Source organism: Acinonyx jubatus, chromosome B4, assembly GCF_027475565.1.
Source record: "Acinonyx jubatus isolate Ajub_Pintada_27869175 chromosome B4, VMU_Ajub_asm_v1.0, whole genome shotgun sequence".
Taxonomy (NCBI): domain Eukaryota; kingdom Metazoa; phylum Chordata; class Mammalia; order Carnivora; family Felidae; genus Acinonyx; species Acinonyx jubatus.
In genome coordinates, this window is record NC_069387.1 from 36208867 (window position 1) to 36236033 (window position 27167).

General features: G+C 38.6%; 2 protein-coding genes across 22 annotated transcripts in view; one reads left to right on the forward strand and one right to left on the reverse strand.

Moving 5' to 3' along the window:
* The window catches only part of RAD52 (RAD52 homolog, DNA repair protein), a 34183-nt gene extending 32585 nt beyond the window's left edge, over positions 1–1598 (forward strand). For all 5 annotated transcript variants that reach the window (XM_015061475.3, XM_015061473.3, XM_015061476.3 and 2 more), the window contains one exon: positions 79–1598. In XM_015061475.3, the coding sequence (XP_014916961.1) occupies positions 79–140 (62 nt within the window). In that variant the 3' untranslated portion in view covers positions 141–1598. The remainder of the gene's footprint in view (positions 1–78) is intronic.
* Positions 1347–27167, reverse strand: part of WNK1 (WNK lysine deficient protein kinase 1) — a 160482-nt gene continuing 134661 nt past the window's right edge. For 6 of the 17 annotated variants that reach the window (XM_053225658.1, XM_053225664.1, XM_053225662.1 and 3 more), the window contains 18 exons: positions 26514–26602; positions 26259–26421; positions 25717–25833; positions 25222–25395; positions 24928–24985; positions 24679–24801; positions 22666–24113; positions 21454–21537; positions 19360–19443; positions 18645–18705; positions 15734–15807; positions 13754–14409; positions 12896–13098; positions 11240–11434; positions 10223–10315; positions 7943–7984; positions 4849–5036; positions 1347–4342 (listed from right to left, as the gene is read on the reverse strand). In XM_053225658.1, the coding sequence (XP_053081633.1) occupies positions 4025–4342; positions 4849–5036; positions 7943–7984; positions 10223–10315; positions 11240–11434; positions 12896–13098; positions 13754–14409; positions 15734–15807; positions 18645–18705; positions 19360–19443; positions 21454–21537; positions 22666–24113; positions 24679–24801; positions 24928–24985; positions 25222–25395; positions 25717–25833; positions 26259–26421; positions 26514–26602 (4170 nt within the window). In that variant the 3' untranslated portion in view covers positions 1347–4024. Of the gene's footprint in view, positions 4343–4848; positions 5037–5803; positions 6016–7942; positions 7985–10222; positions 10316–11239; positions 11435–12895; positions 13099–13753; positions 14410–15733; positions 15808–18644; positions 18706–19359; positions 19444–21453; positions 21538–22665; positions 24114–24678; positions 24802–24927; positions 24986–25221; positions 25396–25716; positions 25834–26258; positions 26422–26513; positions 26603–27167 lie in introns of those variants that run through there. The other 11 variants (XM_027073991.2, XM_027073990.2, XM_027073987.2 and 8 more) reach the window with 6 other exon arrangements.

Consider the following 27167-nt stretch of genomic DNA (forward strand, 5'->3'; position numbering starts at 1 on the left):
ACTGGCCTTTCAAATTTTAGCTGTTTCTTATTTTAAAATCATGGCAGTCATATTTAAATGATTTTTTTTCTTCCATAGTAAACTGTGATTTCTATGACAAGAACCAAGACTTGAAGAAAAGGAAACTGGATCCATCTTAACTGAGGCTCCGGTCACATCATTGGACTTTGTCACAAAAGGGACTTTCGAAAACTACTTTTTGGTCATGAAATTGTTCATCATTCCTAGGGAATGAGCTTTATTTCCAAGGATTTACCTTGCTTCATTCTGAACTTTACCTGAGGATTTGAGTGTTGGAGCCTACTGCAGACAGAGCAGAGCAGTCGGAAAGCCCTTTTAAAAAGCTTGTCACACGCTGCAGTGGGGAGGCTCTACGACTGAACACCTTCTCTCTGGCTCTTGAGGCTCTTCTCTATTTACTCCTAAGCTCTTACATTAGTAAGTATAGGCATTTCAGGAGTCATCAGTGGCTACCTGCCTTCAAGCAATATAAGCCATACCATGAAGCACGGACTTTAACCACCACCTATATCAAGTTATTGTTAATGTCTGTCTTCTTTGAACTTTAGGTCTCCACATTTACTGCTGTCCACACCACACTGTGTATCCTGAGAACAAAGACTAGAGTGGGGTTTCGCTACTTTCATCAATCCAGCCTGCCATCTTCATCTATGATAATCTCTCCTTTATAGGTTTATGAAGTCAGTGTCCTGTGGTTTTTTTCCTTATCAAGGGAATGATCTAGGACCAAAGAAAAGGCATTTTAAGAAAGCAAAATAAATTCTTTTTAACAAAAAATGTAAGTAGGTGTTTATATTTTTGCATTTCACATGTGAAGGTGGCTTTGTATCTCAAAAAATGTTTTTTTTGTATAGTTTCAGATGTTTCATAATTCTTCCCCCCAAATAATGAGTTTGCAGGTTTACTTTTTAAGTAAAACAGTAGCTTGGGCTGTGCCTTTTATCTGATCTTCACGCTGTGGCTTTTATAAATTTTTGCATCAAACAAACACCCATCTGTGGGAAGCTATGAACCCGAGGCAAGGAATTCCTGAAGTACAGGAAGGCAGCCGTTTCTGTTCCTTCGGAAGATGATGTAGCTTACCCCGATTTTCCTTTTACCTTACTACCTCGTTACATGGATTTGGTCATATGTTCATCTTTTGATTTTGACACCCTTACCACTTTCGTCAGAAAAAACCTTTTTCTGAAGCATAATCTTAGTTTAGTTCAGGACTGCTAAAGAGGTCCTGGAGTTAGGAATCTAGTTATATAAATTGTACACAACTCAAAAGTGAGCTAATGAGATCATGAAAAAGGAATTTGCTGGAAATGAAAGCCCACAGCTCAACAAAAGCAAGTTTGGTTTATTTGAATGGTTTCATTAAATAAGTCTACAAAGGTAACAAACTGAAGCACAAAGCGCAATCTTACAAGAAGCGCAACACCCAGAGTTAGTGCAAAATGTACAATTAACGGCTGCTGAGAAACCCCCAAGGTTTGAATTTAGTTTATTTGTTTTTCTAAACAGTGTACATTGTTAAATAATGTAAGGAAAACATTTATAATTCAGAAAGATTTTTGTAATGTGGAAAAAGATACTCAAAGTGTACTATTAACACAAAAATAATTTAAACAGTTCAGTAGCGCTAGTTCATTCCTCTAGGCTTCAGTTATTTCATCCACAGGAGGGAAGAAAAATCAACAGTAAATAAAACCAGTTCTTACTTTTTGTGTGTAAGTGAAGAGATCTCAAAATTAAGCCAAAATAACAAAAAATAATGTGCTGCATTTGGTTCCCTCGTTCCTCCAGTAGAAAGTATAGTTTCATTCATCTTAGGTGGTCCGTTTCTCATTTACTCAGCACCTTCTTTGTTCTATTCTTACTCTTACCATCTCCCCAAGGATCTTAAGCAGAGAATAAATAAGTAAACAGCTTTGAAGTAGGGCTTGGAACCCCTGTTAATTTCTACTTTCCTAAACCTTCAGCTCTCATTTGCGTCTTTGGGACCTAGGCTAACTTAATACAGGACCCATGAAGGAACGGCAGGACAGGACAGCCAACCAGGCTCTTCCTATTGTGGGGATTCCTGGGATGTGCCAGTTGAGGTGGGTCAGAGATCAGAACTATGTTAATTTCCCAACTCAAGTGAAAAGAAGCACCCCCTAAATTAAGAGTTCTAGCTTCTTTCCCCATCTTCAGAGATAATAGAGATCTAAACATAGCCAATTAGGAGTATTTCCTGAAAGCTCTGAAAATAACAGAACTGCCCATTACAACTAGGCATAGCACTAAATAATACTGATTGGTTGCAGTTATTACTTAAGGGGAGTATTTGTTTATATGAAAATGTGAGAATATCAGTTGCAATTCTAGAAAAAGAGGTGGCACAACAGACTTAGGATTCTGCAACCATCTGGACATCACATAGGAAATGAGTAGGAATAAGCACTCTTTCTTACAATGCTTAATTCAGATGTGGGTCCACTTTCCACAAAATACAGTACCCCAAGCTGGGAAATGCAGGAGACATTTGCAACAAGAGGAAAGCAATCCATACAGTTTTTCTTAGAGCAACTTTCTCCATCTGTGACTCTTCACTATCAGTTTCCCAACGTAAAAACTAGCCCCCACTCCCTTTATATTCAGCCATTTCTACTAGGTCTTGTCTGTTCCAGCCTGGCTCAAGTAAGGCTTATGGCACCCACAGGCCAGGCATCACATATCTTCATAACGAGTTTGTTCTCCCATTCTTAGTCTTCCTTTTTCTTCATTTATCACACACCACCCTTAATCTTTTAAATTGTCCAATTTTGTTACAAAACCCCTCCTCACTGTTCCTGAAACAGAACTTTCTGCTTTCAACCACTGATGTCAACTTAACTTCTCACCCTGCTCATCTTACACCTGCTCTAGACAAAATTGAATGACTTAAAAGAAAAAAAAATACTCTTTCAGTTTCCCTTTGGCATAATCCTCTGCTGGGGTCACATGGACCTATTATCCTTCCATACGCCCTCTGCTGATTTGGGGTCTGATGAGAAGTTGGTGCTAATGGCAGAAGCAGTAGAAGTCCAAGGCACTAAAATATCCAGCAAGCAATACTGGGAGAACAGAAGTATTCAAGTACAGTAATTTATACAATCTTACATTCACATTTATTTATCTACTACAATGGAAATACAAAGGAAAAAGCTAAAGTGTCTCAATAAGTAAAGGACAGAGCTTGCTTTTTTTCAACTTTTTAAACCTTTCGTATTTTACTCTTAAAACTACTGTTGTCCAACAACATTTATATATCACAGTGTTTCCACATCAAAACTGATGGCAAAGTTACATGTCCGCAGGGAACTTAATTTTTTTTCCTAATTGCTAATGCTGCAGTCAAAGCTGCTAATATCATTTGCTTAAAAGCACTAATGACCTATCATAAGAAAGGGTTGAAACCTCAGTCCCCTGGTGTTTTTCACTGGGTTCTAAAGAGCAAAAAGAAAGAAAGAAACAAAAGAAGAAACAAAGAAAGAAAAAAAAAAGGGAGGGGGGAACAGGGTAGGAGAGAGCCCAATAGGTTTTTTGTTTGTTTTTTTGTGTTGTGGTTTGGATTCTTGAGGGAATAAGGGATTTGGGGTGGGTACCAACATTAAGAGCTCCACCCATTTGAAAATCCAGATGGGGTTTGGTTTTTCCACTGACTGAGCTCTCTTGTGGCTTTCTGATAAATGATTCTCTTTCTTAGCCCTTGCTATTGGGTGTAGAGAACAGGAAAGCATAGTTTGAAACCGCCCCATCACAAGAAAGCTGCTCTTTCCCTCTTGTTCCACTCCAATAAATGGTGAAGGGGGAGGGAGATTCTCAATTCTGAGGGCTCTAAGCGGTATTAAAAACATTCCTTTCTGGCAAGAAATAACCAGTTAAATGCAGCACTAGTAGTTAGTATATAGGCTACTTTCCCATTCCCCCCTCCCGCCCACCCCTCAGCATTCCATCTCCTGCCCCCAAATCTACTCGGTTAATGTCTCTAGGTCTAAGTGGTCCGCAAGTTGGAACCTGGGGGGTTGCTGATGGATTTCTGCAAATTGCTGATGTTGAAATTCTGTAAGGAGGCAGTTCCCACAGGTTGGAACTGGCCAAGTGGCTGTGGTGTTGGGCCACCTGTCCCACTCCACTGAGTGCCAAAGGGGGGAGCTGGAAAACCGTACTGCTGTGGGGGGCACATGGACTTGGTGAAGTGACCTAGAGAGGTAGCTGATGCAGCAGAGATGGGGGCAGAACCACCCAGGTTTGAGGTCATGGAGATGCACAGCTGACCAGGTGCGGAGAACTTCCTTGCCATTCCAGGGCCCTGAAAACAAAACAACTACATGTAAAGTCCGGTGTGGGTGTAACCCATGGGTGTGAAATGGGTAGTACTGAAATAAAATTCTAGGACTGGGGCTGGTCTAATCTTACAGGGTATAGCGAAACCAAAACTCGCACCAAACCTTCCATAATAATTATCGGCTTTTTATACTTAACATGTTAGGGTAGAATAACTATTCTGATTGGAAGTGGACAGAGTCATGTGCTTGTGTACATATGCGTATGTAGTTCAAGGCTTCGAAAGAAAGGGGGAGAAAAAACTTTAGTTGACAAACAGGGAGCTAGAAATTCAGGGAAGAAAAATAAAAGGGCAACCGGGTGATTTTTGTTTGTTTCTAAAGGGGTTAAAAGTCATGAGCTACTACAGAAGGCTGTGGCATGAAATGTTAAGCACTAGCCTGGGTACTTGATATCCTCTCTGAATTCAGATGTGTGCTAAGTGATACTCTTGACAGATTAGGAAAATGGCAAGAAGGGAAGAACACTTGCCTCATAATTCATGTGTCCTTTGCTTCCTCTCCTGCCTGAAAGATTCATGGCATCTCGGGCCCAATTGTCTACCAACTTGTGCAGATCATCTGTGAATGTGCCCTTCCTGCTGGACGTCATGGCAGGAGGCTGAGCTTGGGCGGCTTGGCTGTTCACTGTTCCCCCGACAGTATTTGTGCTGCTGGTCCCTAGGATTAAAAGAAGCAACAGAATACAACCATTAAAAGGAGGTTGGGTTTTGGCTTCAGGAAGAGGGAAAACTTCACAGGATGATGAATGGCAAGCCACTGAATGGGGAGAGGATGAGTTGGGAAGCCATGCAAGACGGGAAGGTTCCAAGGTCTTGTTTAGCCAAATGTTTTGGCATAAGAGGGTAATGAAAACAGGTTCTCTTCAGGAGTTGCAGATGAGGCTAAAAAACTCAAGATGGTGGTAGGCACAAAGGGGAGGGACCCCTTTCTGCCCATTCCCATGGCATCTAGAGTACAGAAAGTAAGTTTCAGTACTCTATTCCCAGCATCACGCTGATGAGGGAGGTGTGGTATGGTCAGTGAGGCTCTAGAATGCTGCAGAATGCAGGGCAAAAGAGGATTTCTCGAGCACTGAGGCAGGGTTAAAGTAGGAGTTAAAGGAAAGCAAAGGTAGATGCTTGGCCCAGGAAAAGATGGGCTTCCCACACCATGTGGATACTGTGCCACAGTCTTTAGCCATTCTTTAACAGAAAGAGGTGATAAAAGAAACAGCATGCTCGGTTCAAAAAACCTTTTTCACCTGGACCCGTACACACAAATTTGTAAACAAACTCGGGAGGAATGAAGGCTTCAACCTCTCCCAGTTGCCTATGAGTTAAGAACCAAGATTAGTCATGAAGAAGGTTCTCTGTGGTGTGCCTGAATCTTTCAACTCCAGGAACACATGGTTTTCCTGAAGATGACCTCAGTCTCAATTGGTTCAATTGGTTTGTGGATTCTCACCCGTTCCCCCCTTTCCCAGGAGAGCAAGCAAGCACTTGTATGTGGAAGCAACAGGAACATTCAGCTGAGGAAGGAGTGCAAAGGGAAGGAGGAAGCTTTGAGGTTATGATGAAGGAATTCTATTTCTATGGTTTGATGAGAAAGGAAGAAGGAGTCTGTGTCCTGCCTGATTTCGGCTCTGCTGGAGGGCACACTGAAGATTATTCGAAGAGGCAAGTTTTAGGGAAGAGGGAAAGAAAAGTCATAATCTTGTTTTTTTTCCCTCACCCCCCACTTTCTTACCAGAATTCACATTTGCTGCAGAATAAATAAAAGCTACTAAGGTAAGTTGTGAGCCACTAGGCCTTAAGATATCCAAATAATGCTGGGGGCTAAATAAATGCATACATTTTCCTGCTTTCCAGGTCGAAGCAGCACCAGAGCACAGCAGCATGCCCGAAGCAACTCTGCCATTTAAAAGCCCTTTATAATCCACTGCTGGTCTCAAGTTTATACCCCACTGCCCTGGGAATGGCACACACAAGCACGTCTGTATTAGAGGAACAGCTAATTCTGAGGTGAAGCTGCAGAGTGAGGAAGGTCACATGCTTCTTACCACCAAGGCAAGACATGGATTACTGCAGTGTGTGTATTAGCTCACTTCTGAGGGCCCACTGGAGCCACAAGGGGATAGCTACTGCACATACAGCGTAAAGGGCAGAGTAAGTTCTCCTGTGGGACAGGAAACCCAAGTGGAAAAGGATAAAAGCACAGGAAACAAACAGCTTTCCTTGAAAAGCAAGAGAGACCGTGGTGGGGAAGCACAGAGTGGGAAGCACAAGCAATGAGGGTGGCAGTCGTGACAGTAATAGAATCCAGAAAGCAAGCGTATCACATGCATGAGGGCTATTTTCCTGTTTGAACAATAACTGCTTGGTGAGCTTGATAATGAGTGAGACAATCAAAATGAAAACCAGAAACAATCACAAGTGAGAACTGTCACAAGCCAAATATGAGAAGCTCAGTAGAGGTGAACACTGCTTATTCACAAAGAGCTCATGCCGGGGTCACACCTCTCTAGTCTCATGCTAGTCGTCTCTGATGCTGTGAGGCTCCTTTACAACCAAATTTCATTCTTCATTTTCATCTGTCTTACACAGTACTGGATTATGAAGGTGGGGTTTATACTATGAGGAGGTTGGCCATACAGTTAACCTTATTCTGGCTTCTGAAAACAGGCTTTCCCATTAAAGAAGGAAACAAACACATCCTTCTCTAACCAGAAATTAATGCCTGGGAAAAGTTGACTACAAAAGCTAGAAGCATGGATAGTGCATTTAGTCCACTTTAGTAGGAAATGGTTTAAAAACACTTATAATACACATATTTTTGAGGATGCTGCTTGCCTTCCAGAGAGTACACTGAGTAGCCTCTAGACCTTTCTCAGTTTTGCTGCAAAGCTCTAGGAAGTAGTATATATTTGACCACCCCAAATCCATTTTTTTCTCCTGCCATAATACATTTCCCCCATGTCCCACCACCAGATCCCATGAACGATAACCTACTATGAGTCACAGCTTATTGCCCAGTACCCCAAATACAGAGTTTTCTGACTGTCTAGGTGGCCGATTGGGTAGTTGAATTGCATGCACGTTAATGAGAAGCCATCAGCCTAAGAAGCCAGACTCTACGAAGTAGTGCTTTTCTCCTCCCCAATCTAGCAGACGCCTCCTGCTGTGATATGAGGATGCGGACTTTTCTATGTTTTGACCAGTGCTGATTTTCCAGTGGGAGAATAGCGGCTGGCACATATCTGCTAACTAAAGGGCTCTCCCCAAAGAGCCAGGCATCCCTGATCTCTCTCTCTCTATCATGGGCATCATCAATCCATAATTGTCACAAAGCCAGGATCACAGAGGGTCATCATGTGAGAGCATTGACTAGGAGGTGATTTCTTGATCTGTAAGGATAGCCAGAGGTCAGCAATTAAGCATGTTAAAAAATATATTAGAACAGGGTGCAGAACTAGACAGATGGAAGTTGGGAAATGAGGGTGTTGTGAAGCTTCAGGGTTCCAAGAACTCATGGATAACAGGCTTTGCAATCAAGGACCAAAAATAACAGAAAGAAAAGATAATTACTACAGAGCTGGTTGCAAGGACAGACTTTTTTCACCATCTTCCCTGAAGCACAAAGAGAGAGCAACGTGTTAAAGACAAAGAAACATCACTGTAAAATATTTAGAATCTCCAAACAGCACACAAAGTGCCAGCAAGAGAAAGCAGAAAGAGAGACAGGTTGGTGGGACCTGGGAGTCCCTGCTATGGGTACAGTTCTATGGGACGCAGCTTGCTAGCTGTCAGCCTTCACGTGGTTATCTGATGGCCAGTGGCACCTGGCTGACGGCTGAGCTTCCACCAGTCTTTGTATCTAAAAGTAATGCTCTGCACTAAGGTTCTGGGGGAAGCTGGGGGAAGAACTCCAGTCTCTCAGGTCTTACTGCTTGAATTTCAAATACCCAAGCAGTCTTTCCACTGACCCCGTCCCACTTTCTGTTTCTCCTGCTGGGTTGTTAAAAAGCACTCGATAAAATGCATTAAACAATTCTACCACAGTAGACTTGACAGTACCATTGTTACAGTTTTGAATCCTTTTAAATCGGCTAATATATTTCCAAATCCTAGACATACATACTAACCCCGTCCCCTCCAGAAAAATTTTTAAAAGTATGTGGAAAACAAGCAACTTTTGAACATAAATAAAGCGTTAAGCCAAGCCGTGCTTCCAAACCATAATCTATTTTGAGAGCACAGAATAACGCATCCCAAACTAAAAAGACCCCACACCTGGTAAATAAATGCCTGTTTTCCTTTCCCTATTTGCTTTAAATCTGCCTTTCGTAATTTGTTTACCAAGGCTTACATGATGTATACTTGTGTGCCTTCAACAGATGTAGGGCCTCTCGTTCTAGACCCAAAAGGAAGTGGTAAGATTTAATATTTCTAACCACTTTCATCTGAACAATAGTGTGCTACCACCTACCTTTAAGAGTGTGGTGAGAATTTATTTAATTAATTAATCTGAAATGTATCACTCACATTGTTCTTCACAAAAAAGCCTTGGTTCTCTTTCTTCCCTCTTCGACGTTTCAGGCTGTATAGCATACAGCAACCTACTTTGAAACACTTGTCTCCTCCTATTAATGTCATCTCATCTTGCCAGCTGGACATATGCTTATTTAAGTGTCAAGGTGCTAACGTGCTTGGTCCAGCCTGGTCTAACCAAACATCACACGTGCTTTGGAAAACTACCAAACTGGATAATGTCTTCCACCTCCTTCTTTGTTCAATAGTCCTGGATAGTGATACATGAGGCCCAAGGACCTCTGAACCTCAGAAACAGTGATGTCCTTAGCACATGCATTTAAAAAGCACTTCAGTAACCACATCAGAAGTTTGAGGCCTCAGCAGTGAAGATCTTTAACCAAACTCTAACAAAGGTTTTCTACTTGAGCCTGATTTTTGTTTTTAAAATTTTTATTCCAATATACATTTATTGACTACCTACTATGTTTCAGGTAGGCACTGGCTAATTAGAAGAAAATGATGTGTGCTTCCCAAGAGCTACCAGTGTTTGTGCACATGATCTTATTTTTTTGTACAACAGCCCTACGAGAGAGGCATCATCTTTATTTCATATTTGGGGAAGATGGGCTGGGAAACTGGGTGATTTACTATTGTGCCTTGCTTTTAAGAAAGCTAAGAAATCCTAGCAATCATGTTAAAGAGACCATTTTCACTGGCAGGCCCTGGGCTCTGGTTCTTGAGAATAAATGCTTGATCAGAATAACTACACTGAAACCCTTTTTGAACTATCAATTTTAGGGAGTTAGAAGGTAAGGGTGGTGAAAGGATCCAATGAAGAGATTCTAGCATCATTTCAATGGACACATGGCCAGGCTTAATTGAGAAGAAAAAAAAGATTTCAACCTACTCGGAAAAAGAATAAAAAAATAGGGTGTAATTTTCCCTTGCTGCCAGGATCTAAGCACATTAGTGGTCAAGATGCTTTCTGTCACTTCTAATGCCAAAGCAAGGGGTGGAAGTGAGTAGGACTATGGACTTCAGTCTTTATCCCAAATGACCCTGCAGTCTATACAGCATTACCACCTTTTCTACTCTGTCATGGATCTATAAAGAAGCAATTCTACCAGAAAGTTATTTTGAAGTTTATAGAAACCTGTTCTTATTTCTACATCTTTTATCATAATTAATATAGAGACCCAAACTTCTGAGGGTAATAGTTCAGCCAAGCCACTGAGTAGATGATATACAAAGAGACAAATGAAAATGGACTGCATGAAACATCAGATCCAAGCAGCAGAAAAACAAGGACGAGGAAGGAGTAAAGGTGTTACACACAAAGAGCCAAGCAGGGCGTACTCAGAAATCGGGTCCTCCTGCCACCAGGTTTGAATGTCACCTGCTCAGATGCACAGTTAAACTTCGCACAGCCTGTGAGAGGGGAAAAACAGGGAAGAACAGAGAGAGAAGAGACAGAACACAACTACAAGATGTTAGAAACTTGAGGCTGGAGTGGTGAAATGCGCTAAGATGGCACACAGAAGAACAAGCTTCTAGGGAAATGTCAGATAGGTAGGACAGGAAATATTAGGTCTCAATTCCCTTACTTTGCAAAATGTTGAAGCTTTTCCCAGTGTGAATAATAATGCTAGCTGGTTTGTGCTCCCGGCAAGCAAGCACATTTACCTAGTCCAATGATGATCTACCTTTACTATCTGTGATATTGTGGCAAAAGCACCTAAGCAAGTTACCTAACTCTTCTCTTATTCTTTTCCACCCAGACACCTAAGTTCTTCCAATTCTCGTTCTATCGTTACTAGCAGCGTTCTGCTACAGGAAGGTTTTAAATGATCGTTAATAAATAAAACTCTATTTAGGAAGTAGATTACAGGTAACAAATTGAATTGTAGGGCTATTTATCTTAGAATGCCACTCCCATACTTACAAGTTAAAAAAGTCTACACTGGCTAGGCAAATGCATTAGCTTTCAGAAACTGCTAAAACTCCTTAATTTTGGTCCAGGAAATCTCAGTCTAGTATTAAAGCCTATGTTGCAAATCCCAAATGAGTCATTAATTTGGTTAAGTCCTCATGTAAGTCACAATACAACCTTTTGCTGTAATCCTTTGAAAAAACCTATTTCATCTGATAGGAGCAATGAATTCACCTAATATAATCATTACTCAACTTCCCTTTCCAGCTCAAGATCCGAAAGTGTTTTAATACACAGGCTGTGTTCTGGTCAGCCGGTCTTCCAACTGACCTTAATAGGATGCTCATCAGGCTTTTGTTGCGGATATGGCAGTATCTCCATTTTCATGTTTTTAGAACATGTTGATTGCTTTGATTGCTTACCTTGACCTGGAGCAGAAAGGCTTGGTACTGAAATGGCACCATCACTGGTGAAGGCTGAATAGAGGTTGTCACTGGAGGGAGATGGCTTAAGGGGCTGTAACAACTGATTCTGCCCAGTCTCTGGGATGTTGCCAGGAGGGTGGAGGGTCTGCTGGGGGTGCAAAACTGAAGTGGCACTCTGACCAGACAGGTTACCTGCCAAAAGATAAAGTGGCATGAGGAAACATGTCCAGCTTTCCCAATAAACTTAACAGGCACTATTCTTATATTCTTATTCTTCAATGTGTCCCACTAAGTGACTAATAATAGGTCAAAAGCTGTAAGTGATGAAAGAACAAAAGGCCTCACTAATGGGAGGGGAAGTGAGAAATGACATGAGAATCAATAGGCAATAGGGCTGGAGTAACTATTCCGAAAGACTTTTAGTTTAGATAACCTAGATGGTTCCCAAGTCTCAGCTGAGTAGAACACGCAGTGGATATGGGAGAATTCCATTTTACAATTCCATCATTGCTTTTAAAAACCTGTAACACTGAATTGGTGCAGGATACAAATAGGTTTGGTGGGCAGTCTCTGCTTAGTTTTCCTTCTAAGTATGTGTCAGGTCAAGTACAAAAGTGGTGTCAAAAATAATGCAGATGACTACAGAGTAATACATATTTAAAATTATTTGTGGCAGGTGGCTTTTATTCCCTCGTCAGCTGTCTTGAAATTGACCAATTTCTCTGTTCCCTACTAACTGGCAGACTAGCAGGCCACTCAAAAAGTATGTCAAAATTGGGATTAGGATCTAAATTAGCTGATATCCTTTATAATCACATTTCTACTAATGAATGGGTTCTGATGTACTAGAGAAATGGTTTGGGTTTCTGAAAGCTTCCAGAGAATGGAAAGCTGCTAAGAAGTTTGCAACTGCTTTCCAACACATTTATATTAGACCTGGAGAACAACTATGAGGTATAAATTTATTTCAGTCTTTCACTTTACAACCAATTATCTGTTAACATTCTCATAATTTCACCAAAGGGTAAGAATTCTATCACCATTAAAATAGACAAACTGTAGTTCATTACAAGAGATTATGAATTATTTTTTATTACAGCCACGAGCAAGTTCTTTATTTCAATATACATAAATGAAATAAAAACTTTAATCAGGAAAATTACCACCTAAGACATATCCAAACATCTAAATGAAATTTACATTCATCCCAGCTGCAATTATGGATAATTCATTCACTGAAAGGAAAAACCTACCTGAACTTTTACTAAAAGTTTTTTCTTTTACCTGAACTTTTACTAAAAGTATTTTCTTCCAATTGCCTATGAGTTTGGTGTAATGTGAATTATATGAGTAACCAGGCAATGCTAAGTGTTTTATCCTTAAGAACAACTGTAAGTGGCTTGGGTAATGGAGGTAGTTAGTAATATGGGTTACAATGGAATAAGCCATAGTACTCACCCTTCCATAGACTCAACAAATAGAGGTACTATAAATATAAGGAGTGGAAAGGTCAAGGAAGCAAGAATATTAGGAAAGTCAAACTCCTCTGAAATTTAACAAAAACAACAAATGGCTCAATAGGTTACATATAGAGTCAGGAGACAGAAACAAAAGATGGGACAGCCAAGGCTGACCTGGTCCATGGCTTTTTACCTGAAAGCTGGGGGCTTTTATTCCCCAAGGAACTGCTGCGACTAGATTTGCTGCCTTTGCTTTTAGTGGGTCGCCTTCTTCTCCCTGCAAGAGGGGCAGCTGGGGGAATAATGACAGCAGGGGGAACCTTGCCCAGTTTGGTATATAAAGATTCAATTTCATGCTTCTGGCGACTCTGCAGGTCTTGAATCTCTTTAAGATGTCTGTGAAAGATAACCAAACATGAATCAAAAACATTATAATCACTTTTATTCAAATGAGATTTAACAACATATTCTTTAAACTCTATTCAAGTATTTACTTACTCATGAATCTTTCCCCCCTCAGTGTACTTAACGTAATTTCTTCTATTACCTTGAGATTCTAGTTTGTTACTTCATATTGTTTGGCCTCCATTACCCAAGCCAAATTCCAATAAGCTCCTAACCAACAAGTAGTTGATGATATGTTAGGAGAAAAGATTTCCTGATTTTTGAGGCATACACAGGAGTACTGAATTTGCTACTCTGGACCAGTGTGTCATATATGATCTATAAAACCTGCCACATAATCTACATCCATTACTAGATTCATTTGGTAGACTATTAGGTTAATAATGATAAAAAGTGCTATTAAGAAAAACAATAATATAGTAATAATACAAAGGTGCTGAAGAAGTTCTAGAAGTAGAAATGCTACGGGTCCTTATAAACACAAGACCTAATGAGAACTACATTGAGGAAACTAGCTTTTGCATAGCACCCTCTGTTTGAAAGAAATGAGATATAAGCATATTGCAGTGAACAGAATACTAGGCAGCAGGAGCTAGATCTTACTATGATTCTGCCATTATTCTTTTACAGAAGAAAATACACTTACTTTTCTCGTAGTCTTCGCAGCTCTAATTTTAAATCTTCATCTTCAATATCTGACTCATTGTCACTACTCATGTAAGAGGAGTTGAATGAATTACTAAGGCTCTGACTTAGATTCTGGATAGGGAGGCTCTTTGAGCTCAGCTGATGGGGGGAGTGTGGACTACCTGAACCATCATCCACATCCCTGCTTAGGAAGGCGGCCTCCAGGTCAGAAGATGGCCCATTCAGATGTGAAGGCTCTGACAGTTCAGGCTTTTCTTTCTTTGGTATCACAGCAGGGAGAACAGCTTGTTCCAAATCCATAAAAGGAGGAGATGCCATTGGTCCCTCTTTCTTTGCCTCAGCAATCTTGTCTTCAGTTCTTGATACAGAGAAACGACCTACTTTGTTCGTTGTAGTTGTCACCTGGAAGCGTCCTACCTTTGTAGGCTGCCCAGTTTCTGACTTTGCTCCCAAGGCAGGAGTTTTGTGGGCACTATCTGGCATATCTGATGAGATGCTACGGATCCCATTAGGCTCTGTCTTCACCAGGGTACTTTCTGGACTACTACTTGATAGTACTGAGGACTCTGAAGTGCTAGACTCAAAATGAACAGACTTTGCATCTTCTGACTTATTTTTACCCTCTTTTTGGACATCATCCATTGCAACTGAAACCTGATGGAAAGAGACAAAAGTGAGATTAAAAAACAAAATCCCCAATATTCAATTTTTAAAATGATAAAAAATTGAATTAAAATAATAAAAAAATTCAATAAAAAAAATTGAATCACTTTATTTCCCAGTCAGTATCTCTTTACATAAGCCCCTCCACCTTCACTGTGAAAATAAATGGAATACCATTATAGAGAACAAGATCTGTACTGAGATGTACAGATTAGATACAGATTCTCAGTGGCTGGCTAAGCTTACTAAGTTAATAATTTACCTCCAGATCTCATGTTATATACAAGACTTAGATTTATGTCTTTGTGGAAATATAAATAACAGGGAATGGAATCTTGAAGGTTGCCTGTGAATATGAAAACTACAAAGATTAAAGACAATGAATGTTAAATGCCAGCTAAGCTTCAAGAATCAACATAACTAAATGGGACCAAAAGGAGGATCCAGATCCTTGTTCTAATTTGTCCATGTATTATAAACTCAGCCCAATACAAACTCTCAGAACCTCAGTTTACAAATGAGAAAAATATCAACTGCTATCCCCAACTCCCAGTGCTACCATGAGAATAACTGGAAAGCAGTTGTGAAAGTAGTAAAAAATAAAAAAATAAATAAATCACTAGCTGGACCACCTGGGAAAAGAAAACGATGTATCACTTGATGTTGACTCAGTATTTTCATTTCAGAAATTAATCCTAAAAAATTGTCCTAAACATAGAAAATGTTTCCTGTTACATTACTTATTACGATAGAAAAATTTGAAACAACCTAATGACTAATAATAGGAGAATGGGTTAGGTGAACCAACTACTAGATTGGGAAAAAAAGCTGTAAAATCTCATTCAGAAAAGCAGGGTCAATTGTACACACATGTACACAGAAAAAGGAATGAGGGGAAACACACCCTAAAAAGTAATTCTGGGTGAAGGAGGTAGGTAGGAAGATGGGGTAGACAGTATACTGTTTCTCTACTGTACTAAGTATTCTGCATTCCTTTAATTGGCATGTATTATTATTATTTTTTAAAGTTTACATATTTATTTCTAGCAATCTCTACATCCAATGTGGGGCTCACATTCATGACCCCGAGATCAAGAGTCACATGCTCTTCTGGCTGAGCCAGCCAGGTGCCCCAGAAGGTTTTTTTTTTTTTTTTTAAACATGTATTATTTTTAAGAGGGTAAAATGATAAAGAACTATAAAAAAGATATATATCATCAAATTGGCAATTGTGTCCCAAAGGTAAGTAATAATTTTATTATATACCTATTCACCCCAAAGAGGAAATCAAGGCAAGGGAAAGTAATGGTCTTACCTGGAATCGTCCCATCTTAAAAACACCAGTTCCTGAACTAGTTCCTAGGACAGGACCTTCTGTGATTTGAGAAACTGAAACAAGTACATGGAGGAGAAAAAGAACTTAAGTTAGCATCTCGTTTTAGTTAGCTTCTTTTCCTTTTGGTCAGAAACACAGCAAAATAAAAGTACCTATGAGGTGAGAAAAATGGTCTGAGGCAAGGAAAATTTCCTTACCTTCTTTTCTCCTTGGGCTTTGTCCAAAAAGGAAAATAGTTATTATTTACTCTCCTTACTAGATACCTTTAGTCTGAAAGATACTGTTTGTGAAATACTGTCAAAGTCTGAAAATTTATCATTAGTCCTCTACTTTTCCTTGTACACATGTACAGATGATATGTTATTGTTTGGAGGAATAAAAGTTACATATAAGCAAAGCAGCTTCAAGGCTTAACTACAACATAAGAGATACTATAAAAACTAAGGTTAATGGGTAGTAAGAATTCAATTACTCATTCTTTAACTCAAAGATAAAAATAAATGAAGAGAATTATGAGATTTTACTTAGGATATCAAAGACGCATTTTTAAAATGAAAATCATCTATGACAACTTGGTTTATACAACACTTAGGCAAAAATCTTAGAACAGGAAGTACAAGGTGTCAGAATCACTGATAAATAGTTTTGAACAACTTTCAAGCCACCTAGGTCATCCTTTCTAAGGACAACCACTTGAGGTTTTTTTCCTAGAGATAATATAGACATATACAAGCATTTTCTTTATTTTATACAACTAGTAAGCTCAATTTTATACAACACTGATTTTGATATTTTTACAATGTATCTTAGCATTCCATATTGATTTCTCATTCTTTTTAATGGCTGCAGTGTTTTATGTCTGTCTGTATGTATGCTATATGTATACAAAGTACCATATTTTAAACAGGCTTCTGTGGATGGACATTTAAGTTTTTCAGAACTTCTTGCTATTGTAAGTGTTCTACCAAGTATTTTCTTATGAATCTGTGGAATACCTAAGAATGGATGTGCTGAATCATACCCATTTAAAACTTGGAGAGACATTATTAAATTGATCTCTAAAGAGGTTGTGTTAAGTCACTGGTGGCTATTAAACTTCTAAGTTTACCAATAAGAGGTTCAGAAATGCTATCACTTACTAGTCTTTTCTGTGATATGAATACCCACCACTGCCCAGTTTTTCATTTATCTTTGGACATCATGGCTTTTTTTTTCCATGCAGAAAGTTTTGAATCTATTATTGCTTCTGTATCAGGGATCAGCAAACTATGATCATGGACCAAATTCAGCCCACAGCTTGTTTCTGTAAATAAATTTTATTAGACTACAGAGCCAAACTCATTCATTCACGTATGGCCTATGCTGTTTTTGGGTTAAAACAGGAGATTCGAGTAATTGTGACAGAGACTATATGGCCAGCAAAGCCTGAAATATACAACTTTCTGGCCTTTTACAGAAAGTTTGTTGATCCTACTTTAGACAGTTAAAAAAAAAAAAAAAGAAAAGAAAAAGATTTCTTGTATGTTTTGTTACAGCACTATTTTACATTATCATTTTTCATCTTTGACCCATTTGGAATTTATGTTGGTCAAGGCTGGCATCTAAGCTTTCTTCCAGACGGTTGTCCAGTTGTCACAAAGCATTTATTGAAATATCCTAGCATTTTCTCACTGATTTAAAAGCCCACCTTTTTCATATTTCTTCTTTATAGTTTGTCCATTTCTAAACTTCTCTAGTCTGTTCCAATGATTTTTTTTTTTAATGTTTATTTATTTTTTGGTGGGTGGGGAGGGCATGCACATGAGCGGGGGAAGGACAGAGACAGAGAGAGACAAGAGGATCCAAAATGGGCTTTTCAATGAAAGCAGAGAGCCCGATGCGGAGCTTGAACTCATGAACTGTGACATCATGACCTGAGCCGAAATCAGACACTAACCAACTAAGCCACCCAGGTGCCCCTCCATTGATTTTCAAATCACTTCTTTTAAAATGAGAGTGAATTCAGAATATAATTGCCTTGAAGATAATTTAGAGAGGTTTTAAGTGAAATTCAGAATTTAAGGAAGAAAGAAAAGATTTGAGTATTCAGGTAATCTTATTAATAGTTATACAGGGAAACATATGTAGGTGGTAGTGAGGAGAATGGATAAACTACAAAAGGAACAATATTGTTACACAAAAGCACACTGAATAAATACAGCTCATGTTTAATTATTTTCCCTTTTGAATATAAATGGTTCTAAGAGAAAAGGTGACAGCAAATAGAAGTTTTAAATTTCCTACTTTGTTGGGGGACTGGTGATGCAGTGAAAAGAGATTTACAACAAAATTCAGAAAAGAAGTAGCTGATATGAACTCATGACCAAGAGCATGCTCATAAAAGTTCTCATGGCAATTTTAAATTGTTACAAAATCTGGAAATATGCTTTGCCAAGAGACTGTGTACAAACACGCCAATTCTAAAGACTCCAGAAATGGAAAAAAAATAACGTTTAAACTGATTACAATATATATTTGTATTTCTACCATCCATGCTAGTCAAGCTTATCTCTACCTCTATCTATCTAGTGTCATAAAAGCCAAGAGATTAAGGTAAATTAACTTTTATAAATAGGCCTGAATTTCCTTCTCTCTCTTAGCAAGGGTCTATCCTAGCTAATAACAAAGGGTCTTATTCTGAGAAACTATCATTACCTTTTGCATGCTAATATTACATGTTCCAAATATTAGTATTAAAGTTCCTAAGTTATGAAATATGTAAAATTGTTCTTTAAAACTGTTTCAAATACACCTACATTCTTAAGAATGTCTTTGAGATAGTAAACTCTATAATCAATTATAAAGAGGACTGGAAATGGTATAACATAAGAGGAAGAAGGATGCTTCTCACCATCCTTCTGAGGCGGTGTTCCTGCTTCTGTAACTGCTGCTGGAGCCACCATGGACACAGGCTGCAAAACACATACACACAGATACCACAAAATCTTTAGCTTCAGTCACTCTTAAACTGTTGCCATGCTGCCTTTCCTCTGGTTTTTATAAAGGGCAAAAGAAATATAGTATATGTGAAGAAACACTTGTGTCCAACAGAGTTTTCTTTTTTTTTTTTTTAAGCCTAAAAGTAAGTCTGATGTAAAAAAAAAACAAAAACAGAAAAATTTTAAGAAAAAATTCTGAGTTGCTTCTATATTGTTGTTTGTTTTTCTCATGGGATACTTAAGAGTATAACTTGGATAATAATAGAAAAAATAGTTTTAATCAGAACATTATTGTATCACAAGCTTAAAAGGAAGAAGTTAACTTTTAAAGCACAGCTTCCTCCAAAGCATAAATACAAAACCCATAGAATTCATCTATGGTATAATTCTAACCAGAGGCAAGACAAGAAAAGTACCTTTCAAATCAATAAAATATTTTCCACAGTTATACCACTGGGTCAGTGTTAATCTTAATCTGCTTTATTTCTGTTTGCTGGAATGAGCAAAGACTCTGAATTAATGCTTTTAACTCTGTAGGTGTTAAAGGTATTAATAGGTTAGAGTATGTTTTAGGAATGTGATATATTAGGATTATGGAAAGATTTTGGCAAAATTTTCAAAACTTACCCCAACTGTAGATGTCCCCACAACAGTCTCTGGACTAAGTGTTCTTCTCAATTGAGCATCAAGATCTTCCAGAGGTTGCTGGGACTGAACGAAACAACTACAATAAGTAGAGGTCTTTGGCATATTCAGAAGCACTACATATAGCTCATCTAAATAAGGAATACTCTTTGATGCTTTAGATTGACACAATGTAACATCTGTCTAGTCACTGAATATAAAACTCAATATATTAAATATTAACTTATATTGCTTGAATGATATGTCAATTTCCCAAGCCTTAGAGAAATTCAGTCATATTTATGTTTTTACAGTTTTGAAGTCTATGTTTGATGTTCCTTAAAGTGATACAAAAGTTTCTACCTGTCCTCTCTTTAAAAATATATTCTGGGGGTGCCTGGGGGACTCAGTTGGTTAAATATCTGACTCTTGAATACAGCTAAGGTCATGATCTGATGGGTCATGAGACTGAGCCCCACATTATGCTCTGCACTGATAGCACAGAACCTGCTTGGGATTCTCTCTCTTCCTTTCTCTCTCTGCCTCTCACCCTGCTAGTAAATAAACTTAAAATATATATATTCTGAAAAATGTATCAAGATATTTTGGTAGATTAATTTTTTTCTTTTTTCTTTTTCAGTTTGGTACATCTTTCTGAGAACTTGTCCTTATGAATAAAAGATGGCATTAATGTATTTGATCACTATCAAGGATATTATTCTTTTCTTTAGGTCTTAATCTATACTTCTTATACCCTATAAATGGCAGCAAAAAGGAACTGGAGGTCTGGGCATTCCAACCTGTTAACCAGGTCTTACCACCATTCATCACAAGGCCCGTAACTTTTTACTTTTGATACAGGCCATAATCCCACATCTATTTTGGCTTCTATCACTTATTCTTCTACAGCCTTCATTTATCCTTCTCCCTCTCTACATAGGCATTATCCACTAAACCTCACCTCCTCACATCTTATTTGCTGTTTCTCATCACATTTGAGCCTGAATACGTGTCTGAATACATGTTTTTAATGAGAAAACAGGTGTAAAACCCCTAACTTACAGACTTTCACAATGTATTTTTTCCAAAATGTGGTGACTGATGGAGTGAGTTCTCTTTGGAGTTACTACTCTATCATGGCAAGTTCTTTATATTCTACTGTACAGCTGTTGAAGTGATAAATTCAGACTTCTTGTGTTAGCAATTTATGTTTTTCTTCTATATAATTCTAAAATAAATTCCTGTTTTAGTTTCAATGTTTACTACTTTGCTCACGGCAGAAGCTTTTTCATGGTTATAATGGCTTCATAATAACTACTTTCCTTACGGGACTTCAACTAAATGTGTGGGGTGGTGGGGTAGGGTAGAAAAGGGAAATGATAATTTAAATATTGCGGGCAATTCTGATCACCATTGGGTAGACCCAATGAGCAGATCTGAGTGTGAAACAGGAATCTCACATTCATGTCACTGCTCTCAGTTCCTGTATGAGTAATCTCATGCTAACTAAACTGTGTAGGTTTTGTATTGAAAGATAAAAGACATATTTTTCATGAAACATGACCCTTATATCCATCTATATTTAAGCCAATTACTTTATTTGTTGGTCACTGAAAGAAATGTCAAACATTAGAGAAAAAACTGGTTGACTGAACTCACAGAAAAGGGGCATTATCAGTTATCTTTTCCTAAGGAACTTTCAAAGTTAATTCTGATTACTTGTAATTTTTTACTTCCACAATGGTCTAGAGCCTAATCTCATTCATCAGATGCAATTTCACTATTCTAGAAAACTGTGAATGACAGAAGTTATATTTGTCTGGTAACATGTAAACCCTGCTATTTTCTTTCTTCATAAAATATGAAAAAATATTAATATCAAATGTGTTCTAGATGACTTGAACAAAAGAACCACGAAGCTTCTTACTTTAAATAAGGCCTGGATCATTAGCTATATACACTGTTTTAAGAGAAAGTTGTTACTAAGTCAAAACTAAAGAGGAGCCAGAAGCCAAGATCATGCAATGGAGAATTTAAATAAGCTTTGTGAAGGAAAAAGTAGGAGCACAAAAAGAAATCTGCCAAGTCTTGGGGCACCTGAATTAGTGAAGGTCCTGGAAAAGGTGGCAGCTGCTCGCTGGGTGGAGTACCAGCTGGAAGTTCAGTACCCACTGGCAGCACCTACAGACAATGAAGGGAAATTCAAGTCCATGAGAAAGACTACATGCTGGCCAGTAAATCAACTAATTCAAATGCAGAAATATAAGAATAAAATATATCTATAGTTAAGGAATGATTGTCATCTGGCTTATATTCTGGTATCTATCTTAAATAAAGGACATTATAACCATGATACTATTATGGGGTTACTACTACATACCAATAAAATGAATAGTAAAATTTAGTGGAAGGTTATTCCCTAGGGAAAACAGAATCAAAGGCTGTATGGACATGAGAGGCACAGTTATTCTTGAGCCACTGTTTTAGTACAGTATCATCAGGCTTTTCCTAAAACAAAGACTTTTCCGAGAAAACAATTCAGAAATAACCAAGGGGCAGGTCTGATAACAAAAGTCATCAGAAATCTAACACTATAAAGCAATTTGTACAGAGCCTCTATTACTGGCCGACTATAAAAAGAATTTTACAATCAATGGCAATGCAGAAAGATAAGTGAAGCACAGAATATAGTAGAAAAAACACAGCCTTGTTATTTGGAGAAGATCAGAGAGACTGAAGAGAGAATGAGAGGAAATCCACCATAGCGGAATTAGAAAACACATTTTAGTTAACTTATTCCTAGGATTAGATTCTTTTTCCCTGTATATGAAATTCATCACCAACTTCCAGTTTTTGTACACCCCAAATTGTACACCTGTGGAACTGAAGCAAAGCAGAAAATGTGCTTCATTCTCACTGAAACAAAGATCATTGTAAATTGCTATTACTATGTATAATTGCTAGCAGAAGCATTTAGCTTCCTTTTAGGATACAGATTTCTTTAGCTGGTGCCAATGAGGAAGGAACGTCTGTATTTTACCTGATTATTATATAGCCTTAGAAAATCATGTAATATAATTAACCCCCAAATCTTGCCATATTCCAAAAAAAGGAGGTCTCTTGTGTTCAATGTATATATATCCTAAAATAATTTTCAATTTATTTAATAAACACTTAATGTCTACTATAGGCCAGGCCAGCTTTATAACTACATTTCTAATTTGCAAGGCTGAGTTGAAAAAAGGCACTTACGGGGTTGGGGGAAAGAATAATCATATTTATCAAATTATTTCAAAACAAGAATCTTACTGGAGCTTTAGTTAAAGGTGGCTTTGATGGAGCAGTTCCAGCTTTCACTCCTGATGTAGTGCTGACTGGGGCAGACACATAGCTGACTGGGGTGGAAACTTGTCCCGGTGTGACCACTGGTATAACTGACAAACCAGTTGTCCCTAATGGCAAACTTGTTGGTGGTAAGCATGTACTTGTAGTAGAAGTCATGAGCTTGCTTGGTGCAACAGCAGTGGTTGGGATGCCTGGTGCAACAGTGGTCTCTACTACCAGTGATGTCTCCAGTGAGACAGATGCATGTTGGGCTCCAGATGAGCTGTGTTCACTAAAGAGAGACCGCAGCTTTTCCTCTAGAGTCTTTATGTCATCAATTCCAGGAGCCTTGGGCTGTGAGTCAGCATCTATTTCAGGACAGTGAGTGTGGGGCTGGTTGGGAAGTAAAGCTGGTTGAGGCTGACTATGAATTAGTGTCTGCTGCACAGCAGGCACACTGGCAACAGGTTGTACCAAAGGTGGGATACTAGGTACTTGGGGTAATAAAGGTGTAGAAGTAGGTCCTGCTGCTTGAGGAAGGACAGGAGTAGAAGCTATAGCTGATGGGGTGACCAAAGGATGCACCCCACCAGGCTGAGAAACAGAACTAGATAATCCTGCTCCAGGGGAGGAAGATGATGATGCAGACAGGGACAAAGCCAATCCAGTTGTACTGCTATGAGATGTTTTATCTAGTGAGTGTGCACTAACCACCACTGTTTCAGCTAGAGTAGGAGCAGAGGTGCTGCTGCTCAGCTGAAGAGGCAGCTGGGAAGCTATGCTCGGGAATGGAGTGGTGGCAGCAATGGATGTTAACGTGGCTACCCCAGAAGTACTGCCTGTCACTTGTTGAGATACTACAGGTGGAGGCTTAGCACCTGAGACAGCAGCACTGCCCGCAGCAGAGGCTAACGTTGAAACTGGTATAGATGGCAAAGTGCCTATGCTAGAAACAACACTCCCAGATGTAGAAGCCTGAACTGGCTGGGATGTTGTTGATATTGAGACAACTGTAGGTATTGTAACGCTTGAAACCACAGTGGAAAATACTGGTGATTCAGATATAGGAGGTACAGGGAGACCACTTGACGGTATCACACCTGTGCAGGTGGCAACTCCACCAATCCCTTTTTCAGTGGGCACTGGAATCTCAGACTGAATTACTGATGTGGACATGTCATTAAGAGGGCTGCTAGTTGCAGGGGCTGATATTGAAGGTGTGGCTGCTGCTGTGGTTGGGACTGCAGCAATGCTACTCATGGAAGGAGGTACTACTGGAAATGTTGGTCCTGTATGACTGAAGTTGGGAGGTGCTGTATTGGGCCCTTCTGTCATTTGGGCATGTCTGAGTTCAGAAAACGCCTGTTGTAGGCTAAGGGATGAAGCAGAATGAGACAAGTTCATTCCAGCGCCATGGGATGTTGAGGCAGCAACTGCAAAGGAGAATACAAAATTCATAATCAGTCCATTTTAAAAGGGTAGATTCAAAATTGTCCTAACAATCTGTTTTTGGGTTACCAACACTGCCACATACCAAGAAGGTTTAAAACTTCTCCTGAGGAAATGACAGGCTTTTTCTAAAACAGCAGAGTAAAAGAGCAGTTTGATGAAAATAAGTTAGCTTGTATGAATATCTATTTCGAGGGTAAAAGAAAATTTAAAAAAATTTTCAAAAAAGAGAAAAAAGATAAAAAAAGAGCAACCTCAAAGCATATACAATAGTCCTAAAGGGAGAAACAAAACATATTACTGTATCTACGTATTATTTATTACACAAGCTGTATCTAGGGTGGCTGTCCTTTCTGGCTCTTGTTCTTTAATCCTCTCTATTCATCCTCTATTTTGCTCCTCCATGTTTGCCTGTTGATTATAATCTCAATTTTCTACTCTTCTTTATTGTCTATGTCATCATTTGAATTACTGCTTGATGACCAAGCTTCCAATATAGCAGAGATGATATGGGATTGATAGAGGTTTGTGGTAGAAGCAATTCCTTACCCGTATCTGATATTTCACCAGTGAAAAGTTTTGATTCTCGTAATCGGCTTTCTGGCACAGGACTCACTATAAACCGTCTTCCAGCAGAATGAACAACTTGAGTTAAAGAACTGGTAGGAATGCCTGTAAAAAGAAACCATTTAACTGCATTATCTATACATTGTCACCAACATGAAGCTTTAAGATTTCATTAGTATAAAATTTCTTAGGTCAAAGCTAAAAGCAAACATGGAAAGGAAAGAAATTCACCTATTTGCTGTGGCATAGAAGATGCAGGAATTGGTTGTTTGAATTCTCCTTCCAATTTCTACAACAAACAAAAGTGACCAAATTCATTCTCATACACAATCTTTCCCCCCACCACCCCTAAACACAATCTTAAAGATTGGGCAAAGCAATTGGCCCCATGCAAAGAGGACATAAATATTTGATAATTTTAGCCATTGATGTAATATGGTATCATTGAACATGTTGCATGGCAAATTTAACACTATAGCAATATTTTAAATAAACAAAGCTTCACTATGGGAATGCTGAACTTACTTGAGAACCTGCAAAGCCATAGTCATCCTTTCCCTGTAGACTCTCCAATCCCTGGTCACCCTCTGGTTCCACACTGACGTCCTCGCTGAGCATTTCATCAGCTTTTTCAATAATTTCTCGTACTTGATCCACAAAGGACTCTCTCTCTATTGCTAAGATAAAGTCATTGTTCACCTGTAAAAGAAATGTGATGTCAGTCTGATTAGTAGAGTGTTATTCATGTTTTAAGTCATTCCAATTGCCACTTTTGTAACTTCTGCCCTATCTGCACACCACCTGTACTATTATTCATTGATATGTAAGTTAATTCTTCAACACTTAGACAGGTCCTAGACAAAAATATCTCTAAATCACAGGTTTGGTGTGCTAATTATATTCACGTTGAAATAAATACAGAACTGTCAAAACAGATAACGAAATATTGCACATTTGCTTAGGGCAGTGGTTATTAAAAAAGTACTAAAGCAAAAGTTGGAACTCCAAATGCAGACATACCATAATTGTTGCTATCTCCTCAGGATTGTCACCATCTAAATCGAATTTGAATGTAACCATTTTCCGATTATGAGTCTCTAACTGACATTCTACTACCCGGTCCCCTTTATTTGAAACCTAAAAAGAAAAAAAAAGAAAAAGTACTTCATATCTCAGAAGCCATATTACATATTATTCCATTACTAAATTTGAGAAAGTAATGCAGATTATCACTTGAACTTAAGCCTGATGCTACCACCATTCCCTGAAGACTTGTTGGTATTTACCTCTTAAACTGGTAGCAAGAAAACGTTAAGAAAATATTGGCCTTTGAGCTATTTCCTCATCTTCCACTGAAGGGTCTGGAAGGAGTGTAAAGTCTCTGTTCTACAAATTAAAACTTTTTCTAAAAGGTAGATAGTGCCTTACCATAAAAATATGGAATTTAACAGTATTATTTGGGTGATTAGAAAATTCTAAACTTTCATAACTATACCTGAGCCTTAGAAATATTTAAATGACATTAAGTAACTATATGAAACTCACACAGTAGCAATACTTACATTCAAAATTCTCAATTTTGGACGTGAGGACTTTTCATGACGAGAGCGACTTCTTACAGATTTTCGATAATGCCGTTTTGTAGTTCTCCCTTCATGCCTTCCACTGGATGATGGGACATTCTCATTGCCATCACTCATTCCTGAAGCAACATCTGAATGTGCACTTCGAAAAATAAAGTTCAGTGTTTAAAGGTTTGATGTTTGAAGTTTTATACCACTTACCAGTTAAGGAAGGAGAATTTTACTTTTACATACCTGTCTATAGAAGAGACCAAAGTGGTAGGTTGTGCCTGTGCCACTGGAAGTGGCTCTGGAGGAGCAACTTGAGAGACTCCCTGAGTACTCTGTAAATAGAAAGGATAATGGAAGTCTTGGCAGTAATACATTTTATTTATTATTCATCATCTCCAATAAGCTACACTTTTTTTTTCTTATCCCCCCCAAGTCCTAGAAGCACTAAATTTACTAGTAATTCTCAATATTCAGCATCTAAAGACAGTGGTCTTAAAATTCCAAAGGAAGTTTCTAAAGCTAAGTCTCGGTATAGACTGCATGGTGTGACATCAGCCGACATAGCTGCTAGGGAGTGAGAAAGTACAACTTGCATGCAGCCAGCATCTTCCTAGAAGTGTGCAACAGGACAGGCAGAGCAAAGTGCAAAGATGATTCCTATCTTTCTCCTAATAGGGTAAAAATGATTACTGGGAGCACAGCAGGATAAGATACTTTTATGACTGCCATGGCAAGAATTTGTGAAAGGATTAAGAATAATGACTAAAGTACTAGCTAGAGAAGTGAAGTGCTAATAGGGTTAATCTTCTCCAAGGCACACTCACTTCCCAACAGAACAGCCAGTGGCAACAAGGCCCCCACAATGGCATTTCATTCTGCTGGAAGAAAAAGTCATTT